Raw genomic sequence first — 22,484 nt, forward strand, 5'->3', positions numbered from 1 at the left:
ATAATTGTCATTATGATTATTATATATAATAATGAAATAACATACAGAATATAACAGTCATAATAAATCAAGAAATAAAAAATCATATTTAATGGACAGGTCTGTCCTTTCTGAGTAAAGCAACTCATTAATTTAATATCTTTTCATCCAGGTCACCCACTGCCACATGATGGCAATGACTGAGGGATGGCACTGGATTGGCACTGGAATATCAAACAGGAAATTCAGTTCAGTTTTTGCTTTGTACATTTACTCCCATGCCTATTCAGTAATTCTAACTGTGTGTATACAAATGTCTTCTATTTTTTTATATGTGTGTGGTCTGAGGGCCACAACATTAATCAGGTTTTTATATGTATTTGTCATTTTGTCTTCCCATCCATATTCTTAAGAAAAGAAAAACACATGCAGCAATAAAATGAATGTTCTGTGGCTCTTTATAAGAAACAGCCATTTGACATTAGCCCTAAAGCCTTTATCTAACACAAAGTTATTGCACACAAGAAAATGCTATAAAAACAAGGTATTTAGACTCTTGGACAAATCTATCCTGAGAAATATCTGCCACTGCCAAATCCCAGCATTTTCAGCTGACTGTGAATGCGACAGCCATGTCCAGCAGTTTCTGCTCACCCTTTCAGCCCACACCAAACCCTTTTTTTTTTTGGCAATCAAATCCTTTTTGGCAATCAGTCCCTTTCCAAAGGGACTCACAATGATCAGGGACGTGCCCAGTATCCACTTTGGAACTGGGCAAATATTACACAGGCATGGATGACTCTGGACAAGGCAGTTCAGCACCCAAATAAAGAGTTCACAACCCAAATAAAGAGCTGCTCTACTCACCTGAGTACCTGCCTACTACAGCTGTGTCTCACCTACTACTGTGCTTAGCAGGGACATGGTGCTTTTCTTGCTCTCCCTGCCCACCATAAGCTCTAAATAAAATATCATGGCATTTTAAAAGAAGAAATACATCACACAGAATATTGAGAATTGCCTAAATTTATATTAAGTATCAACCTCGTACTTTGGGGACAAAATACCTTATGAGAATTTGCTGGGTTAGATTAAAAGAATATGAAGAAGAAGAAGTGGGTTTGTACAAATGTCACTTTCCAGCTCACCTTTTGCTGATTAGCTGGTGACAAGCTTCTGTAGAGTTTCTTGCCTTGCTTGCCAGCATTCCAAATGGTGAATGATGTCCAGGAGCTCAGGACTCTGTCCTCAAGGAACCTGACTCGGTGATTCCAGATGGTTTCCCTGGAGAGTTGGAAAAAGGGCAGATTCTGTTTTAGCATTATTATAGAGCTATGTGCACATGTACACACTCACCTACAGGTAAACCTGACAAAAAGGATTCATATAATACCAAAAAAATTAAAATCACATCAGAACATTAAATTGGAAATTTCTGAGGGAAATGCAGAAAAGAAATTCTGCGGAAGTTCTCAGATAAAAAACATTTGGTCAGTTTACAGCCTTAGACACTGAAGAGCTGCTGACATCTTCCACAAGTTCAACACAGGTTCTCAGAAAGAGAAAACAATGTCAAGGAAAGCAGTTTGTTCACGGTCCATTTCTCCCAACTGGCAAATCCACTTGGACAACCACAGCTTTTTTCATGTTTGAGTGTGTTCTACCCTTAATGTAATATTTAAGATTGCAACATTTATCATGAATTAAAGAAAACTGCCTGTTGTTAAAAACATCTGCTTTATTTCCAGCATTCGTTTAATATTCATTAACTATGAACCCACCTCAGACTTATCAAACAGTTTCCTAAAGAGAATAAACTGATTTCCTCAATTTGACAAATGAAACTTTGTGTAACATATATCTCTTGAACGAGGCACCTTGAGCTGTAACTTTCTTTCCCAGGGAATTCTGATGAACCCCCAGTGGTGTCTCCTTATTTAAGGCAATTTTCAAGTGAAGTTTTCCATTTTCTTATTTGCATCATTCCTTCACAGCCCCAGTTCTGTTCTGAAGGCCACACAACCCTCATGGGACCCAGGGACCCCACTTCACTTCAGCACAGCCAGATCCTACTCAGCACTTCATCACTGACCCTGCTCTGATAACTTGGAAAAGACCTCGAGCACAAATAGAATTTCCTCACAGCTCCAAGGATGATGGCTCTGCACCAGCATTTCAACTAATGGGGAAAAAGAAAATTTTGGATTTGATCAAGAATCTCTTCTAATGCAACCACAAGATGCATTCCCTGCTGCAAAGCTTTAACTGCTGCTGGCATCCTTTGACACTTGCCTTTTTCCATGTTCATGAGAGCATACTGCAGTCCCAAAGGAAAGTTTAAGGAACAAAATATGAAGGTCAAGTATTTTTCCAGGATCACTTTACTAGAATTTCTGCGTGCTTCTAAAAAGGAAGATTATTGCTTTGCACATAAATGGAAAGCTTTTAAAAGTGATTTTCCTTTGAAATGTGACTTCAGAAGGATAACACCATATTACATTCCAAAGGATCTTCAGAATCTCTTCTGTTGGCTTGAGTGGCACTGGCAAGTTTCTTTTCCACTTGAGTTTACAACATTAAGGAAACTAAAGTAAAAAACCAGGCAGCCTTACAAGGCATGAAAAGAACCTGTAACTAATTTCTAGGTGCAGTGCAAACACTGCAATCTACCTCCAGGCTTATAAAATATGTTTTTATTTAATGGAGATAGAGGTCCCAGCACAGCAGTGTTGGTTCTTCCAGACAGTTTGTGGTGGCCATGAGACCTTCAGTGCCCTACTGAGGTAAAATTCAATCAGACCAAGTCTCAGAGTTGTTAATCACCCATGAAGATTTCAGACTGAGGGAGATTTAAGGAGATTTACTGACTCATCTCACCTATCAATGTTATCCTGGAAAAGCAAGTGGGGAAAGCTTGTAAGAGAACTGCACTCTGAAATAAAAGGGTAGGAAAGGTATTAAACTCCAAATTAATTGGGTTGTTGTTCAACCACAAGAATATTGTCAGACAGCTTCATTTAACAACAATAAAAACCTTTCTTAAATATGTACTGTGGGTTGTAAAAACAAAGCCAGTATACCCAGCAGTTGGGATTTTTTGCTTGCATCACTATGAGCCATTCTTATGACAATGCCCATAGAAAAGCATTTGAAGCTCACATTGTTGTGGTGTTGTGAGGGTCCCCAGGACGAGGTGAGAGATGAGAATTGACTTCAAGTTCTCAGAAGGATGATGATGATATGATATGATATGATGATATGAAAAGAAAATTATATACTAAAACTATACTAAAGAAAGAGAAAGGAGACATCAGAAGGCTAGACAAGAATGATAATAAAAACCAGTGACTGACCTGTCCCAACAAAGCTGGACTGGGATTGGTCATTAATTAAAAGCAATTAACATGAAACCAATCAAAGATGCACCTGTTGGTAAGCAACCTCCAAACCACGGATTCCAAGCAATCAGATAATTATTGTTTACATTTCTTTTCTGAGGCTTCTCAGGAGAAAAATCCTGGCAAAGGGATTTTTCATAAAATATCACAGTGGCACTCACACCTCCATATCGTGTGTTTTCAATGAAAAAAGTAAGTTCTATCAAACACTTTGAAGTTTTGATTTAACCCTGAAATACTTTTAACAGTGCAAGGTGAGATACCAGATAAACACAGAACTGAGGGGAGAATTTGGAGTGACACTCAGAGGCTTCATCTTTGTGAGAACTCCCTGTGCACAAACAATCCCACAGGCTGGGGCAAAGGGAGCTTACAGGTGTCAGAGGAGAGAGTTTCGGTTATTCCCTTCAGGTTTCCGCTTCACCTAAGTTGCCACTTCTTAAAATTTTTTTTAATTTTTTTTTTTTTTTGATGTTTTCAGAAGAGATAACTGGGATTCCTGCCTGGAGGGATAAGGGAATGCCATTTTCCCATCCTTCAGCAGCCAGTGCAGGTGCAGCAGACAGGAGCTGCAGCAACGTGCAAAGGGTAATTAAAGAAAATGCCTGAAACGATCCAGAAGTTGTACAAACCACTACTCAGAGATGATTCTCACAGCTATTTTCAGATTATGCATTATTACATATTCACAGCCACCAGCAAAACCAAGGAGGTATTATTACTCTGCATCAACTCCAAATCAAGACAGCTTTTCCTACCTATCTCACAAAAGATTAGAGTAAGCAATTTGCAGCAGCCTTTAGTGCCATGTCCAAGCCTGCATTCAGTTCACAAGATTTTCCTCAGCCAGAAGGTGGGACAAAATTCTTCTCAATGTACAAATTTGTTCCCGTATCCTAACGCTCTTTCTTGACCCCAAATCTTGAAATACATAATTTCCCCCATTCCTTTCATTTTGTTACAACTTTGTAAAAGAAATGTTAGGCGTATTTCCACTCGAAATGTCATTTTTGAGGCTCACATAATTTTCCTAAGATCTCACTTGCCCTGGCCCCTCAATGCTCATCAGTTATGGAGCCTGGGAGGAAGAAGAGGAGCCAAAATCCTGCAGGAGTGAAACGAGGGTATTCATGCAGAGGGTGAGAATGACTACACCGTGTGTTCCTCAGCCCCAAGTAGTTATTACCAGACCATCCACCCAAGTAATGCAACAATGGAGCTCTGTTAAAAATGTGTGGTGACCCTACTGACTGACTACAGGAGTCAAGAAACATCTGCTCTACTCCTATTTTGAAATGAAAGATAATGTGACAATAAAAGCAACATGATTTAATGTCTGAGCTCAGTCAAACCTCGCCATATTGTTGCACTGCCTTTCCCCTCCTTTCCCCCAGTGAGGCCACATAAGTGAATCCACAGAGCAAAGACAGATGGACAAGTACTTGAGCAATGCAGAAATACAAGCCCAATATCCTGAACAGTACTGGAATTTTAGGCACGGACTGCCATCCACAGAAATCCTATAGATCCATAAATCTGACCTTTTCTCCCTGTGCTGGCCCTGCACGGTGCTCAGGTAACACCAGGCAGGAAGAGGAGCTGCCCAAGTGAGCATCCTCTTCCAGGGCCCTTTTATTGATGGCAGGGTAAGAGAGTTCTGGATGAGAGGTGAATCTCACCTGATCGATAAACCAGAGAACTTCATCACTACAGTGAGAGCTGAAAAAGCAAATCCCTTACAGCTTTTGCTGCAGAATTCAAGGCCCTTACCATCCACAGGAAATTCAGAAATAAATCCTGTTTGAACCTTGGCCATACTGGTGAATAAACTGATTTTTCTTGCCGTTGTTGTTCTGTTGAACTTCATGTGAACTTATTAATTGCTGGACTATATCGTCCCACTGAGTTATTACATTTACACTGTTAATAGGTTCTATTAATGTCTGGGTTCATCTTCAGGTCACGGGTCATTAGCTGAGGCATGGTTTGCATTGTGGCCTATTTTTCATGAAAGGCTTATTAAGAGAGACAGAGACTATCAATGTTAATGGCATTTACTTTTCAAGAATCTAATGAGGTCATTAGTTTCCATGTTTAATTGAAGTGCCAAATGCAAGCATAGAAGATAAAAATGCAGTTGACCTCATCTTAATTTCAGCTCTACAGGAGTAGGTTATTCCTCTCTCCTGCCTATTTTTGGCTGTGTGTGATTGTGCAGGAAATGAAGGAGGCATTCCTGTGCTCACCACAGATCCAAGACCTGGCCTCAGAGCACCTCTGAAACAGCCAAATGTGTGTTTCACACTAATGCCTGTTCCTCTTCGCTCAGATGACACTGGAAGCTTCCAGTGCCTGAAACCAGATGTTTTCAATAGATTATGTAATTCTGCTTATTCCTGCAGAGCAGCATCATGCTCATTCTGAGCACAGGGGAACTGAAATTACTGAAGGTGCACTTCACCTTTTCTGTGTAAGAGGGAATTGCTCAGATCTTGGACAGAAAGTACAAGCCCTCTTTTCCACATGTATTAAATTTTTCTTGACTAAAAACTTGTAAACTGCTCCAAGGATTAGTGCATGCCCCAACCACCTGTCTTCATGAGCTGCACCACCTAAAGACAAGTGCAATTTTTTATTGCTCACCTCAATTCAAGCTCACTTTCATCTCGCAGTGAGGTATTGTTGTATATACAGTTCCTTTCTCTCCCCTTTGGCAAGATAATAATCTATGAATTTTAACATGTTTTTATTATACATTAGACTTTTTACTCCAGTATTCCTCACTCTAAACTCTGCTATGGTCTCACATCAATTTAATGTGGCCATGCAGCACTGAGTACACACAGCCCTAGGGTACAACACCAAATAAAGTGATTTAGATGCAAGAGATATGAAAAGTGGGATTTTGTGCTGTGAATTCCTAGCTGAGAGAAGTTTCTCAAAATCCAGCAGGTATCCATCACAGACTTTGGATGAAATGACAATGAGAACATTCATATTTCTGCATGCACCCAATGAAATCTAAACACAGACACTGAACTTCATGCAGATTCTGTCACACACCCAAAACATTTAATAATGCAGACTGACGCCTCCAGGGTAAGGGAGAATGCAAATAAGATTTGGTTTCCTGCTTCACAGATATTCTCAACTCCAGATATGTGTTCCAGAAGGATACTAATCATAGGAAATGACCTAAAGCACATGAGTGTTTACAATTATACGTACTAAGTAAAAAAATAAAAGAACCAAATATCACTTGCCAAGCAGTTTTACACATATTTTAGGAAGTCTGAAAATGCAGTGAGGCTCCTTTCCCCCTGGAAGGTTCTGAAAGACACTCACATAAACTGAAACCATCACAGGCTACGAGTGACTGATGTCTTTACTGGAAAGAATGAATGATGCACCTTTGTATAAAAATGGCCTGCTATGGTTTTTAAGACTGAAACCAGTGTTAAAAAAAAAAAAAAAATCAATTTTCCTACAACGTCATTTTGATCTCAGACAAGATATTCATTTGGCTGGTGAGTTACTGCTTCCAAATCTAGGTCTAGGCAAACTCAAAATTTAAAGATGACCTGGGCCAATGGCAAAAAGCAAAACACCACAGAAAACTGCTCAAAAAACACACCATATAAAGAAAAAGGCTTCTAGAGAAGCCAGACCATGCATTAAATAAGGTGGAATGACCAAGAGGCAAATTAGGCAAGACCCAATTTAGATTATAAACTTAAACCTTTGTGATGAGTCCATTAACCTCTTTTTGCTCAACGTTCATTTCAGTCTCCAGACACAAACACTGGGCAACCCTTCAGAACTCGGGCAACAAACAAGGGAATGAGCCAGGACAAGGAGCTGTTGCACAACCTCATGTTTGGAAAGCCACACCAAATATCATCCCCAGTAGTACCAGCAGGAAGCCAAGAGGAAGAGCAGCTCTCCTGGTTTCTTAGAATGAGACAAGGAAGGCGCCAACTTGGACAGGCACCCTGCACATCTGAAAGAGCTCACAGCATTTCCACATTCCCCCAGGATGCTGTAATTCAGGGTGCTTGTGCCACACAGCCTTGGAGATCTCAATATGCAACAGCTTGCAGTAAATTCAAAACAAATTAATTTCCAAGAATTAGATGCTTTCCCACAGATAGGAGCAAAAGGCTTCCAAGAGTTTTCAGCGTCCCAAAATGCGTGGCTGAAAAGTTGATCACTAACTGCCAAAAGGATCACACAGTAAAAGAGGAAAAAAAAGAGAAATCTTTACATTTCAACATGAATACAAAGGAGAATAATTTATCTCATGCTTGTTTGCAAAATCAAAAGCATATGTATTATTTGCTTGAATAACCTTTCCATAGTTAAATTATTTTATATAGATATTCACATTTATGAAGATCTGTAGTGATATTACCATGAGTGGACTATTTTTGGGATTTATTTGTTTTATACTATGTGCAGCAATACAGGGATGGAGAACAAAAATGTACACAGAAATGTTCATTTTTGCTGGTCCTTTCTACAAAGCCATAAAAACTGGACTGACTGAAAAGTGTACTCATATCATTAATCAGTAAGAAAACAGTTTACTTAATTACCACTGTGATTCTGGCATGGGATTCCTAAGGGACAGTGCAACCCATTTAATTTTTTATTAATGTCAATGCATAAGAGAAGGGAACAGCTTTGGCTCAGCTTGCAGCATGTTGAGGAATCAGCAATTTAACACCTCTGTTAGGAGCTGAGCAGCCCAGGAAAGGCAGCAGGCAACAAAAGCAGCTTACAAGGAAGCACCTGAGATAATTACTCCTAAACATCCTCAGGGATTTTTCAAACCTCATTATCTGATTTAGGTGGTTTAGACCCTTTAAAATAAGAAAATAATATATGTAAAGACAGTTCATTATCAGATTAAAGGCTTGGTTTTGGTCTGGTTCTTTTTTTTTTCAAAAGATGTTTTTTGTTGGTATAACAAGTTTCTGTTTACTTTTTAAATTTTGAAGCAGTTGATTTTGAAATTAAGCTGTAACATTTTGATTTTTTGTTTTACATCATGGTTCATACGTCAAAAAAACATGAGACTGATATTATTACATATTAAAAATCCTAATTAAAAACCCCAATGCGGTTTCACCATCTTTGCTGCTGATGATCCAAGACAAATCCAACATTTAAGTTCTCCTGCAAAGCACAGCTTACTCTAGGACAGAGTGAGTGGCAGCCTGGGGGTGGTACCGGTAGAGCAGGAGGCAATGGTTCACTCGAAGGACCCCACCACCCTTCTGGAGATGGTCATAAAAAAACAACAGATCCTCTGGGACACCCTGCAACAGAAAACAGTTATTGGATCAGTATTCAGTTACATCTGATGGTGTTTTCTTTTTCTGCCAAATGAATATGGTCCAACAGAATTGTTACTCATAAATTTTGGGTGTGGACTCCCCAAGGCCAGGTTGGATGGGGCTTGGAGCAACCTGGAAGTGTCCTGCAGGTGAAACAAGAAAATCTCTAAGTTCCAACCTAAGCCCATCTCTGATTCTATACTATTGTTTGTGTATGTCCCAATCATGAAATAAATGCAGCTAATGCTGCTGAAGGAGCAGCATTCATTTGTAAATGAAGTGCAAGGGCAGAGGTGGAAAATTCAACATTATCTCATTTTGATAGGGATCTCAAGCTTGGTGAAGGTGAATCCAAAAGAGAGAGAAACCCAGCTGCTAAACAGCTTGTGCAGCCTAAAGCTCCATGTAACCAAACACTTTGTACTGCAAAGGATCAGTGACTTGAGAAGGGTTTTTTTCTCATTTTACTGGAATCCTCCTTCTTTCTCTGGCTGTCATACAAATGCTGGTCTCTACTTAGGAAAGGTGACTCAGGCCCCATAATGACAGACTTCAATAAAAACTGCAATAAAGGCAACCTCAGAATGAGGCAACATCTGAAAATATTTTTTGATTTTTCTTGAAAATTCCTTCCATGGTACATTCATCCTTATGGGATTGCACCCACTGCTGCTGAAAACACTACAGGATAAAAGCTCCTGCAATTGTGGGTCTAGCAGGCTCTAGGAAAAATGAGGGATTTCAAAGTAATTTCAACATTTTCCACTTAAAAATCAGAGAATCTTCATGCAAGTGATGCAGTCAGAAGGGCAATTACATGGCTCATAGCAGTCATTTCCATTTTTCCATTTCCATTTTCCATTTCCATATGAAAGCATAAATCCACCTCTAAAGTCCTCCACAGAAGGTAAAAGAAGTAGTGTTTATTTTTATTTTGCAAAGCTATAACTTCTTGAAATACTAGAACATTTCATTTTTTCATGTTTAAGTACAGATATTTCTTCCCTGCAATACAGTGTTTAAAAGGTCACATGTTTTTTACCAGACTAAAAAGCTCCCTTTTATAAAACCAGGTGGGTCAAAGAAAACATTTTAGTGTAGCAACAACAAAAGGATGAAAGATAAAATGACAAAATTTTACAGGAAAAGAAGTTGGAGAGATTGAAATAAAGTTTTTTCTGTAGACAGTATGACACATATGAATAACCAGGTCATAAACCTCAACCTCTATTTCAACACAGAAAAATAATAAGAGTACAAGTTAAAAAAAATATTAATTGAAATTTTCCCCTATTACTACAGCCTCTGAGTTTCTTCCATAATTAAGAAAATGAGATTCTCTAATTAAAGTGCTGGACTGGCCCTCTAGTAATGAGAGCAATACAGTTCAGTGACTATTTCTCATCCTCACCAGGCAGAGGGGTGTGGGAGTGGAAGAGAAATGAGACAAAAACCTCTCTGAACCCTGGAAAACAACTCCAGAGCACTCAGCTGAACATGTGAATCCTGAACCCAGTCAAGCTCTGGACTCTGCAGCTCCTGCCCTCACCCAGGTTCATGTGTGACACAGATTGGAATTCCCACATTCTGGATTAAATGGATTCCATTCACTAAGCAGCTCATCTGCAGCTATTGGCATTTGTAGACATTTGTCTGACTTCTGCTTTAAGAGCTGCAATGCAGAAGAAAACTTTTAGACCACTTGATACAATTTGTGCTTTATGTGCACCTACTTTGAAAGCCACAAAAGAAATCTGGGGGAAGCTGGAGTGGCAGCCAGCAACCACAGTCACCAAGAATACAAGAAAAACACAAAATCAATTTCTTTCCATTTATCTTGTAGCCCTTTCTATATTTTCCTTATTGTGGACTTGAAGGGAAATACTGAGCCAGCAGAAAAGTTCAAACCTTTTTTCTGGTCACACACAGCCATGTCTCAGGGCACAAGTGCAGCAGATATCAGCTTGCTGCAGGAGCCAGATTTTGATTTTGATCTATAATTATGTCGCATCTCAGCAATTCCTTCTCTTTTGGACAAGCATTTACATTATTCAAGACAACTGTTAATATGTATATTAAAGAAGAGTTAGTGCAGAAGTAAAAGGATCTTTCAAAAAACGCTCTTTGGTTCCAAGGGCTCTTTTTCTTTCCTTTAAGTGGCAGAAATTCTGTGGAACAAAGTGCACTCAGGCCTAGGAAGGAGCAGGTGCTTTGCACTGCTCAGCAGTGGCCTCTCACATTACAAAGGAGCAGCACCGCCATGGATTTTTCAGAGGAAAATGTTGACTGTGTTATGGATCCTGCAGGGATGGGACTTCCTCGGGCTCTTGAGCGTGTAAGTTTGCTGCAACACAAGAGTTCCTTCCCAGCTGAGATCTATTATTGGATCCAGATGGCATTTTAAACACCAGGAATCTTTGTGAAACAGCACAGCTCTGAAAGAGAAAGCTGTTTAACCACTAAAGGGATATTTTAATGTATTTTTTGAAAATGAATATCCATAGCTAAAAGTATCAATTACTAACCCAGCATTTCAGCAATAGGCTACCACATCAATAGCTTTCAGCAAGAATAAATACAATTAAATTGCACAGTTTACATGTTACTGGACTACATGCAGAATTTTCCATATTACAGGCAAAACCCAACCCCACATCCTGTGCTACAAAAAGGCATAAACTAATTACAGCTCCCAGAGAAAAGCACAGCCTGCCCCTGCTCTGCTCTAACCAGCCAAATGCAAAATCATAGTTAATTTTTGCACATTCCCACTGAACAGGGGAAGGTTTCTACTGACCCAGTATTTTGGGCAGATACTGCTTGGTGTGCTGATGGTGGTACAGATAAGGAACTGATTTTTTTATACACCATGGGGTGTGTCAAGCAGAATCTGAGTTAAAGTAACTCCTCTTTCAGGGGTTAACTAAATTATCTATGAACTTTCTTGCTCATTGTTCTCACTCCTGCCAGCAAACTGGGCTCCAATTGCAGCCACCTCAACATTTTCCAAAGAGCTTCAAGCATCTCCCTACAAGCAAATCTGGCTACAACTCTTGCACCTCCACCATCAGTTAGGACGAGGAGCATCAGCAGGGATCTTTCCAGGGCAGAGCCTGGAGGTTTCCCTGAGGGGTTTATTACCTTCCCAGAGGGACCAACAGCAATTTTTGGAGGAGCTTTAATTCAAGTGATGCCCTGTGCAATGCTGTAACCATGAGCACCTGCTGAGGTCATGCAGAAATGACCAAGAGCGGCACTCCAGGCTGAAGGAACTTTCATTTGCTCGCTTGGACAGAAGCCACCATGGGGCTGTAGAGGAGCATACACAATATAAAAGCTGCCTTTTACTGCTAAACCAGAATCAATCTGTCCCAGCTTCCTCACCCATCCCTATCCAGCCTTGTCTCAGTCCCTGCCCTGTCCCAGCTCACAGGCACTCTGGCAGAGGTGGCAGATCTTTGTGAGCACAACCAGTGGAGATTTAGCTTGTGCAGAGAAGTCCGACTGGTGAAAATGGGAGATCTACCATTATTTCATGAATACAAGCACTTATAATAAACAGCAATGACAAATTAGACAGGAGAAGTGCATCAATCCACAGGGGAAAAAGCCTTCAGGTTTGAAAATGCTTGGTCCTCCCTTTTGGTCAGGGGCATCAAGGAAAACTAGGCTGCAACATTTTGAAAACCACTCAGCACCATCAGGGTAATTGTTGGACAGAAAAAATCACTCTAATTCCTCAGAGGAGCCTAAAACTGGTGAGTGGGAAGAATTAAATAGCTATTAATAGCTTTTCTACAGGATTATCCAAGATATTCTTAAGTCTCCCTTTCTGCAGATCTGTCACTTCATTTCTTGGCTCTCATCCAAATGCCTTTCCATCATTTTGCCTTGATTACAGGACCCAGAGCCCATTAGGATTTATTTTATTGTTTAGGAAATAACAGGTTAAAGGAAACTCCAAAAGGTTGCTTTCATTCAAATGTCTTGGCACAGAGAAATGCAGTTAAACAAAGATGATGGGGAAGTCAAATGGAAGGGAGGTGGTAAATTGTAAATGATATTTAATAACAGACCAGCAGAAAATATAATTAGACATGGGGTATGGGGTGAATTTTCAAATAACTCATAAAGTGTAATTAATCACAGGCTTCACCACTTTTTCTCTGCTGCTTTTTAGATCAAATATTGATCTCTGTTCAGCCTTAACTATATCAAGCCAAAAACAAACACAAAACCCCCAGTAGTGCCTGTATTTTATCCCAATTTTCCCCATAGCATCTTGATAGCTTATTTGACAGACTGAGAGTATTTTAATTCACATTCCAAAAAACCAAATTCCTACTTGGCCTTTTACCTCTCAGGCATTATTACAACCACTTGCCTTTCTGAATGGAATGACATTTGTGTGCTCTGGCAGGGAAACGTGGAAAATTGCATCAGTGGGTGCCTAACAGGCACATTTACCTCAGAGCTTTCCACATGGCCTACAGTCTCCTGTGCTCAAAAGGATATTTTGACACCTCCTCAGTTCGTGTTTTTTGTGACCTTTTATCGCAAAAATAGAATGAAACTGAGCTCCAGACACTTTGTTCAGAGTTTGTATTCAGACAGGCTGGTGCTTTACAATGCACGATTCCATCTGGGGCTCATTAAGAATAATTTTCCCCCTGTTTACACTTTGAGATTAGCTCAGAACTTTAAGGCTGTCACTCCATTTTCAGTTTTCATACACTTAAAAAGGAAGGATAAACACAGGGGTGACAGGAAATTTGGAAGCAAGTTGTGGTAAAATTCTAGAGAAAGAGACAAGTTTGGCACGTAACAGTTGTGATGTGGAGAGTAATTCTGCCTGGAGAGAGCCAAGAGTGCAATTTTCTACCCTTGCATGCAGGGCAGCAATGCTCATTTGTACAGCTCTCCTAGTACTCAGCATTTCTGTCTGACACATGAAAAAATAACTTTTCTTCACTAATAACAGCCATCTCATCTCCCACTGCACACAACTGGGGAGTTCCCCACTCTAACAGATGACACAGCTTTAAAACCTGCTTTTCACATTAGGCCAGAACATGGGCATTTTTCTCCCCAGCACAATTTTTTGTGATGCTTTTGGACACGGTTATTACTTTTTAACAATGGTGCTACTTATTGGGAGACACCAAAAACTGCAGCAGCAAAGCCACCCGTGGTAATGTCACGCACCAAGTGGCAAATGGGAGTTCTGAAGGGTTTAGGAAGTGCTGCTACTTTTTGCAATAAGGAAGTACTGCACTCTTTACCCACAATTGATTAAAAGATTATTTTCTTTCATTTTCCTAAAAAAAAAAAGTTAAAAATATGGTTCATCATGTGACTCTTCTTCCAGCAGGGGATACTATTTGAAATGTAACTTTATAGGCTTGTGACCACTTCCATTGTATTATCTCAGTCTCAGAACACCATCAGAGCTTGCTAAAATCTTTTCAGTACTCCTGCTTTAATTATCATTCATCAGAGATGGCATAAATAATTTTAGTTAATTAATATATTTTTATTTTCATTAATTAATATATAAAACCTGTCAGGTTCTTACAGACTATTTATGAAGATTTTATTTTGTTTGGATCTAAAGGAATACACTTCCAACAACTGCAGATCTTAATCAGAAAGACCTTCATTAAAAAAAAAAAAAAAAGAAAAATGGAAAAACCTGTTTCACCTAAAGCCTGAATGTCTGGAGAGAGAAATATCTATCTGGAATGAAAAAAGGATTAAAAAAAGGTTTACACCATAGCACATCTATTTGTATTTGATCACTCCACCCACTCTGTTACCATCAACACCAAATCATAATTTCTCCCATGGAAGAATTACCCTCCATTCTTTCCTCAGCACTGAAATACGAAGAACAGGTGTTTGGATTTAATTTCAAATGAGAAATGCAGCTTTTTGGCAAGAAACAACTCAGCAAATGGAGAAGGCCAAAACATGGGGATTTGTTGGCCTGTTCTGTGTTTACTTTCAGCAATGTGACACTGGCAAGCCTCATTAATAAACACTGACTCAAAAATGGAGATGGAAGTGATCAGATTAATGCAGATCCTGGCTCAGGTCAGAACTTACAGGGATGAAAACCTTCAGCGTATCCTCAGCTCTGCTGATGCACAGAAACACTTCCTTTGCTTTAAAGGGATTCTTTTCAAACGAAAATGAACAAGTTAGAGCAATGTTAAATACTTTGTAACACTAAATGCTCAAGATTTAAGGCTTGATTTTGTGTCCTCTAAACCCACAGAAGACAAAGGTTTGAGTTCACTGCTTTGTTCAGGTCTGTCCTGTTTTTAGGGTATTTTTCTGAAGGTCTCTGCATCAGCCAGAGTCTGAGCTTGGGCATGTTGGACACCTCACAATAGGGACAAACAATAAGTTCAACTTATCACTGGTAGTTCTTCAAACTGAAAGGACATATCAAGCATTGTGGCTGAAAAATCATCAGGATTAAGATTGTCAGTGAATAACCAGTGGCATAGTTCCTACACAATTACACAGAGAGAGCAAAACAGAAAAAACCCAACTCATAAAAACAAAATAAGAAGGAAAAAAAGCCAAAATGAAAAGCAAAAAGCACAGAACAATAGTCTATTTAACTTAACCTCTTGAACTTTATCATTAGGCTTGCTGTTCTATTGTTGCTGCTGCTTTAACTTGCTTGCTTTCTTTCTGGAGCTTACTAACAACACTCAAGAAGTCAAACATCCTTCAAAGAGTGAAAATACAATGATAAGAAATAATAATAAAAAAGAAATAAAGAGCATGGGTCAGTAAATGTAGATTGTATTGGGAGCCAGGCACCATTCCCAGCTCTTCCACTCACCCACCACGTAATTAAGGGCAAATCTTTTCACTGCTCTAAACAATTCAGTTCTCTCTCTGCTGTCTCCTTATAATTATAATTTTTTGGCAGCCCAAAGAATAATATTTGTATATCCTCATACATACACACACATGTATATATATACACACACTGCATGGCACTGAAAGGCTTCATTTAAAAGCTATAAAAATAATAATAATAATAATCATCATCATCTGTTGTAGTTTAAATAATTAAATAGGAAATAGCCTTAGCAGATTTGTTTTAGAGTGCTAACAAATGAAAGCTTTAAAAAAAAAAATCAGAACCACCCATTTTAGCCCTAAAATCTCAGCAAAACCACTGGAAGCCAAACCTCTCAGAACCAAACCACACAAAATGGATCCAAATGTGTTTAAATTAGATCTATTTGCCAACATATTTCAACTACCACAATAAATACTGCTAACAGACACCATGGATTTTATTCCACAAACACACTGATGAGCTTAAAGCAATCCAATTGAACTCATACAGGAAATTCATAAAGACAAAGAACACCTAACTGTCAGGGAAAAAACACTTCTGAGACCACAGGTATTGAATTTGTAACCTCTCAGCCCTGATCCTTGAGCAGAAGCTACTTAAAATCTTCCAAGAACAAGCACAAGAATTAAGATTGACAAGAGGACAGGTGGGTAAATGAGTTTTTGTGGTAATACTTTTATGGTCCTTCTTTTTCCCTCTCAGGGGAAAAGTACCTTAGGTGAAGGTACTTTTATCCCTCTGCCATTCTTCACCTTCCTTCCCTCCCAACTTCTTTCAGCAACCACCCTCACCCTGCTCAGAACCAAACTAAGGGCTCACCTGTTTTTAGCATCTATTCCAGGGACAAAGAGGAGCTTGGATGTCTGAAACTTTATTTTTTCCAGGTTTGCTGACACATCCAATAGATGTGTTACAATGTCAACTTCAGGTAGGTCCTTCCATCACCAGAGTTATTCCCAAACAACTTCAGTTGGTTGGAGACAGGGTTTTGTTTAAAAATTGTATGACCTAGGTGTTTTTAGAGCTATTTTCATCAACACCCTTTCCCTATTGCTCCTTAATAACAGGTGGAGGCTGAGAAACAAAGGGATGGCTCCTGGACTCCAGATCACCTGCACCACTCACCTTTCCACCCTCATCAAATCTCCCCACATGGAAAAACCACTCCCGAGAGCAGAACCAGGTTGGCATGATCACAGTGGGCCCATGGGAGGTGAACACCTAGGGGAAAAAGAGGGATAAAAATCCAGTCAGTTCGCAAAATACCAAACCCAGCAGCTGCTGAGGAACAAACAGACCTCACACATTCACCTGAAATTGTGCCTGTGCCTAAACTTCAGCAATTTCAAGCATGAGAAGAGCAAGTGCTGGAAATTTAGCAGGTTCTTAGTGTGTACCAGAATCCCCCAGGTGCCACAGCCCAGAAGGTGAGTCTGGTTCCTGCTTCAAATTCCATGGCCTTCTCTTCTCCCCCAAGCTGCAACACATGCAGAGTACTTAAAGAATTTTTCCAAATTTAGAGTATTTTACTGGAGCTGGCACTTGATCAATAATGATGATGTTAATGTGGAAATGAAGTAATTGAGAAGAATCACGGAAAGTTCAAGTTCTTAAACTGAACCCTGCAATTCCTGAGCATTGATTTTTTTTTCCATTTCATACTCCTTATACATATATTAAGTGTGAACTTTCACTGATCTTTTATTTCTGCCAAAGACACTTAAATCCTAATCAAGCTTGGACAAGTAAAATGCAATTTGTTATAAACATTACCTGAGTACTGTGGATTTGCTACCCAGGGGTACCTACAATTAAAGGTTTTTGGAAAGGAAGAGCTTTAAGTAGAGAAAAGGGAGTAACTATTAAGTTCATCTCTTCATTTGTGACAGCCAAGAACTGTACAAATGGGTCTTTGAAGCTTTAAACAAACTTGTTGCAAATACAACTGTGAAATAAGCCAGAATGTGGATGACAGGAGGTAAACTGGTTCTTTTTTTTTGCACAGGATGAAGTATCCAGGCAAAGAGGAGACTGAACCTGTCAAACACAAGGTGCAAAGTGAAGGCAGGAGCTTCCAGCAGAGACACAGGAACTGCAGAACACACCCTGGGGCATGAAGAAAAACCAACTTCACAACTGCTGTCACTCAAATGACAGTGCTGATCTGCAAGCTGGCAATTTCATGTTTCAGTGGTAATATTAATATTCCTGTACATGTGAAGTTCTTAAACAGAGTGTACATTTGTCACATGCATCTCAGGATCTTAATTTTAATTGTGCTCCTCTTGATGTCAGCCTGAGGGAGTTCCACAAACTCTTATGTCTGGCCACTTCCATTTCCACAGATAAACATGGACTTAAAACCAAATAGAGACATTTAAATCAACTGTCCCAATTAATTAAATTAGAAATCCAAACAAAATGTGACAGCAAAATTCTCCCATTTTTCTTACAGGGTGAAGCACACAGCATGGCAGCCCCAGGAGCACAATGACAGAAATTCACTGTCCCTAAAGGCATCTTAGGGTGACTCATTTTCATCCAGACACTTCAATTCTAGCCTCTCATATTTAGTCAGAATAATCCTATCACCAAATGTGTCTTAACTCATCAGCAGGTTGCCCAGAGCTGAAATATTCCAGTTCAGAGGTGTTAAATGTAAAAATCTCCCCCCAAGAGTCAGTGGGAGCTGAAGGAGTCAAACCAAGCCCAGAAAAGCAGAGCAGCCTGATTATCAGCACATGGTTATTAGCTCCACATTAATTACAAGGGCAATTGAGTATGGCCTGAACCAAACAATGAGCAAACAGTAATCCCAAAAGAAAACAGCAGCAGGGAGAAAAGCCAGGCCAGAGGGCATTGCATTGAATCTCATTTCTGAAAGAAACGAAAACTTCAAAAGAAAGTCTTGAGCCCATGGGTACTTGTGAAATGTGTCTGGAGAGGCCAGAATGGCATTTCCTCAGAGCTGCCAGGTCCCTCAGGGATCAGGAATGCACTTCACCTCAGAGCTGGAGCTCCAAGCCATCAGCTGTGCTCATGTGCCAAGAGCATCCCTCCCAAACACCCCAGGTAATGTGTTCAATGACACACACACTTCAGTGAAACCAGACAGAACAGACTATTTTATAATAAATAATTATATATTATTATTTTTATAGTAAATATTATTATAATGTTTATTATAATTACAACAAATCTATAATAAAATTGTTTTATTATACTTATATTTAATAAATATTAAATATATTAATATTTCTTATATTAGCTATATTATGACAATATAGTATAACACAAATAATAATTTCATTAATATTATTGTTATTGTTATTATGAAAAATTTAAGAGAAAACTTCGAAAAGGCACTGATGTTAATGCAGATGATGATTTTACAGCAGACCATCACACACTGCATACACTGATGTCTCTCCTAAAGCCAGCAGTGTTGTGTAGCTCACTGTCCATCTCAGCAGAGACACCAGAGGAGCAAACATGGGCAAAACAGAGACTGAAGATGCTACACATGATTTCAGATCTTATCCTTCAAGAAGGTTAAACCTGCACAGCACCTGATACTCAATGAATTGGCAAATAAACTTTTCCTACATGAACACACAGTGCAACATCAAAACTGACTTTAGGAAATTTATTTGTGCTCCTGTCACAAAGGACAAATTCACACTACCTTGCTCCTTCCTATGTAAGAATAACTTTTGTGAAGCTGAATTCTCTTTGTTGCTGTTGTTAGTTTGGTCTTCAGCTGAATCTCCCGATCCAACAAACCAGAAATCAGCAGGAGGATGTAGGAAAACAGGGCACCAAGCAGAGAGAACAAAACCCTTCTTAGCAGCAGTAGAGATGATCCAGAAATAAGCTTTAACCTGATAAAACTGCTAGAAATCTACATGTACACCACATTTACATTAATGAAGAGCTCTCCCCCTCATCCTGCACACCCCAGTCACAACCCTGGCACTGTCCTGACCCCAGGACGGATCAGAGCACCACATCAGTAAAAAGCCATTATTTTCCTTGTTTCTAGTGTTAGTTTTCTACAGCCTTGGTTCTCGGAGTCAGTTCACTGTGGGGTCAGAGTAGCAGTACCACTGACACACTGGAGAGGGAAGGAAAAGCTTGGGAGAGGAAAACAAGCCCTCCCTTTCTGGTCACTGCCCACAGTTCATGAGTCCAGCTGAAACATAAAACTGCATCCTCTGAATACCCACTCTGAGGGGAGGAGAACTGGCCAGGAAAAACACTAACAACTGTTCTGAAACACTGAGGCATCTGCCAAACTTCTGAAAATCACCTTCCAGAGCTTTTGAAATTTTATCTTCAAGAGAAAAAAAAAAAATAAGCTCAACCTTCTGCACTTTGGAAATTCTATATTTCACCTTGGTTTAGTCTGATGGGAAAGTTTCCTCTGTATTTCTTTTTTGTCTATTCTTGTCATAAACTCTTGCCAAGGTGTTAAAAAATTGCCTTATTCTGTGACAAAAACTGCAACTTCTCACTTTGTGAGACTGACACTCCAGATTTTATCCATAAATCTTTTAGATTGCATGGACTGGAATGAGAGAACAAAGAGGACATGCTAGTCTTAACTTGACAATCAATCAAAAACAGAATTTGAATGATGGTGCCATCAACTATGTTTAGTTTTCTTGGAAATATCCTCCAACTGTGCTTAACAAATGTCTTGTGTCACCTTGGAACACCAGTGGTTTTCCAGACCTCCTTGAGGAATTAATTCAGTATTCTGAGAGCAGGTTGGACCTGTGAACCTTTCACACACAGCTGGGTTGAAAGATTAATGCTTATTAATAATACTTGTTATTAATTAAAGAACACTGTATGCTGTTAAAAATCTAAATATTGAATATTTCATGTTAAAAATCAAAATATGAAGGTATAAATCTGTTCAGGGTTTGAATTCCTAAAGAACAGTGTTATCATAACCTAACTAGAGTCCATCTCCCAATGATGGGCACAAATTCCTATTTCAGCATCTTATTTACAAAATCATTTAGAACTTTTATAACCAGCTGGGTTTATTCCAAGGATCAAGTAGCAAGTAATTGAACCTGGTTTGTTATTGTTCACTGTTTGGCTATCGAATTACATCCAAGTGTTACACAGATCCTCTGGAAATAAATCTAAAGAACACAAAGAGCTGATAAAGTGACTTTCATTGTTGTGTTTCAAAGCTGTCAGCAGCACATGGAACTCTGGTTCCCACTGATGCTCAGTGCAGGTCATGCCAGCATTCAGTGCAAAATTTCAGTTCCAACACAGGGAAAGGCATTTGTGTGTTTACAGAAACTTCTCAAGGAAAGTTCTCTTTCCTGAAGCAGCAAATCAAAGTCTAACAGCAGTGATAAAAGCAGATATGCAGATGGTGAAACAACTTTATCACATCAGATATCATGCAGGACACACAGGGGAAACCAGGCAGCCCACAAAAGGAACAGATTCAATTTAATCACAGGCTTTCCAAAGCAAGGGGCTAATTCCCCAAAACACACCACACATTTAATTCCTCTCATGCTACAGGATTTTTCAAAATTATATCCACACAAATCAAGGATTAGACATATTCGTTGAGACAAATGAAGCTTTCTAATATCCACGGGCATACATTGCCACATTAGAAGGTAAAAAGAAAAGAAAATAAATCTCATGGGGAGGGCCACAGTGATTCTGTAAGCAGAGCACAGACTGAAGGGCATCACTCCTGACCTTGAAGCAATGATGTTAAAATACCTGAGCATTAATTCAGCAATAAATGTACCAAGACCTTGTTACTGGGGTGTACCAGGTTTACACCCAGAATCAGGTCTGTGTGTGTGTAGTGTGAGAGAAAAGGTACAGAGGGTAGGGAAGGGACAAAAAGACTCTTCCTACTTCAAAAAAAGTATGGGCAGAGAGGATTTTTCAAAAGAAAATAACTACAATGAGCTTTATGAGGCTTTTAGGAAGCCAAGCAGCCAGTGTGGAATGGATTCCATGCAGTTGGTTTATATTGCACTGAACTGCTGTACCCTTTCCTGGGCTTGCAGAAATAACTGGAGTTATTTGTGTCACCTCATCACTGCAAGCTCTGAGAGCAGCTGAAAATCCTTCTCTAAGGAAGCTGGAATCCAGCACAGCAAAAAGCAGATTATTGAAACAAACCATACCTTGCCTCTCTGTGCAGAAAAGCTGGTGAATACACAATAATTCTGGTGCAGGCCTGACTGAAAATCAGTGGTATTTAGGATTGTAAATCCCAAACTCTACTAAGCAACAAAACTAATAAAAAAAAAGTAAGAGAATCCTGAGAGCTGCTAATGCCAGTGAAAGCAGAGAGCATTCAGCACCTCCAAGAAGGTATTCCTGCTCCTGGACAATTTATGACCTACAGCTCCCTGTGATTTCCTCTGGATTTGAAGCCTGAGCGAAGGCTGGAATGTCTCACAGAGCAGAGCCAGTGAGAGGAGCTGGGAGACGATGCTTTCTCTGAATGCAAAGGGCAGAGTAATGGGAGGAAAGCTGGAGAGAAAAGCTGAATTTTGCTGTAACAACCTCCCTGGTTCCTCACAGTTTATTGCACTTGCAGTACTTTTCACCAGGCCATCCACTTTCAGGAAAGTACAACAGTCCTCTTTACAGCTATGCAACATTATATCACAATATCAAATTTTTACAAATAACATTTCCCTACGTGAAATAAAATTTTCATACCAACTCTGTCACTGTCACATTTTCTGGAAAAATTCCTTTGCCAAGATTTCTCTCCTGGGAAGCTGAGACGCCTCAGAGAAAAAGGAAAACAATATTATCCCATTTGCTTCTCCCGTGTTTTGCTGCTTTAAAATGTTGTAATTGCTTCATTAGTTGCATGTG

The 22,484-nt window shown here is 39.5% G+C and overlaps 1 protein-coding gene across 2 annotated transcripts in view; it reads right to left on the reverse strand.

The window, feature by feature from the left end:
* B3GNTL1 (UDP-GlcNAc:betaGal beta-1,3-N-acetylglucosaminyltransferase like 1) overlaps positions 1 to 22,484 on the reverse strand; it is a 106,847-nt gene that overhangs the window by 14,825 nt on the left and 69,538 nt on the right. For both annotated transcript variants that reach the window (XM_058817552.1, XM_058817553.1), the window contains 3 exons: positions 16,725 to 16,820; positions 8,574 to 8,698; positions 1,128 to 1,263 (listed from right to left, as the gene is read on the reverse strand). In XM_058817552.1, coding sequence (XP_058673535.1) covers positions 1,128 to 1,263; positions 8,574 to 8,698; positions 16,725 to 16,820 — 357 coding nt within the window. The remainder of the gene's footprint in view (positions 1 to 1,127; positions 1,264 to 8,573; positions 8,699 to 16,724; positions 16,821 to 22,484) is intronic.

This window comes from Ammospiza caudacuta, chromosome 19 (assembly GCF_027887145.1).
Source record: "Ammospiza caudacuta isolate bAmmCau1 chromosome 19, bAmmCau1.pri, whole genome shotgun sequence".
Lineage (NCBI taxonomy): Eukaryota > Metazoa > Chordata > Aves > Passeriformes > Passerellidae > Ammospiza > Ammospiza caudacuta.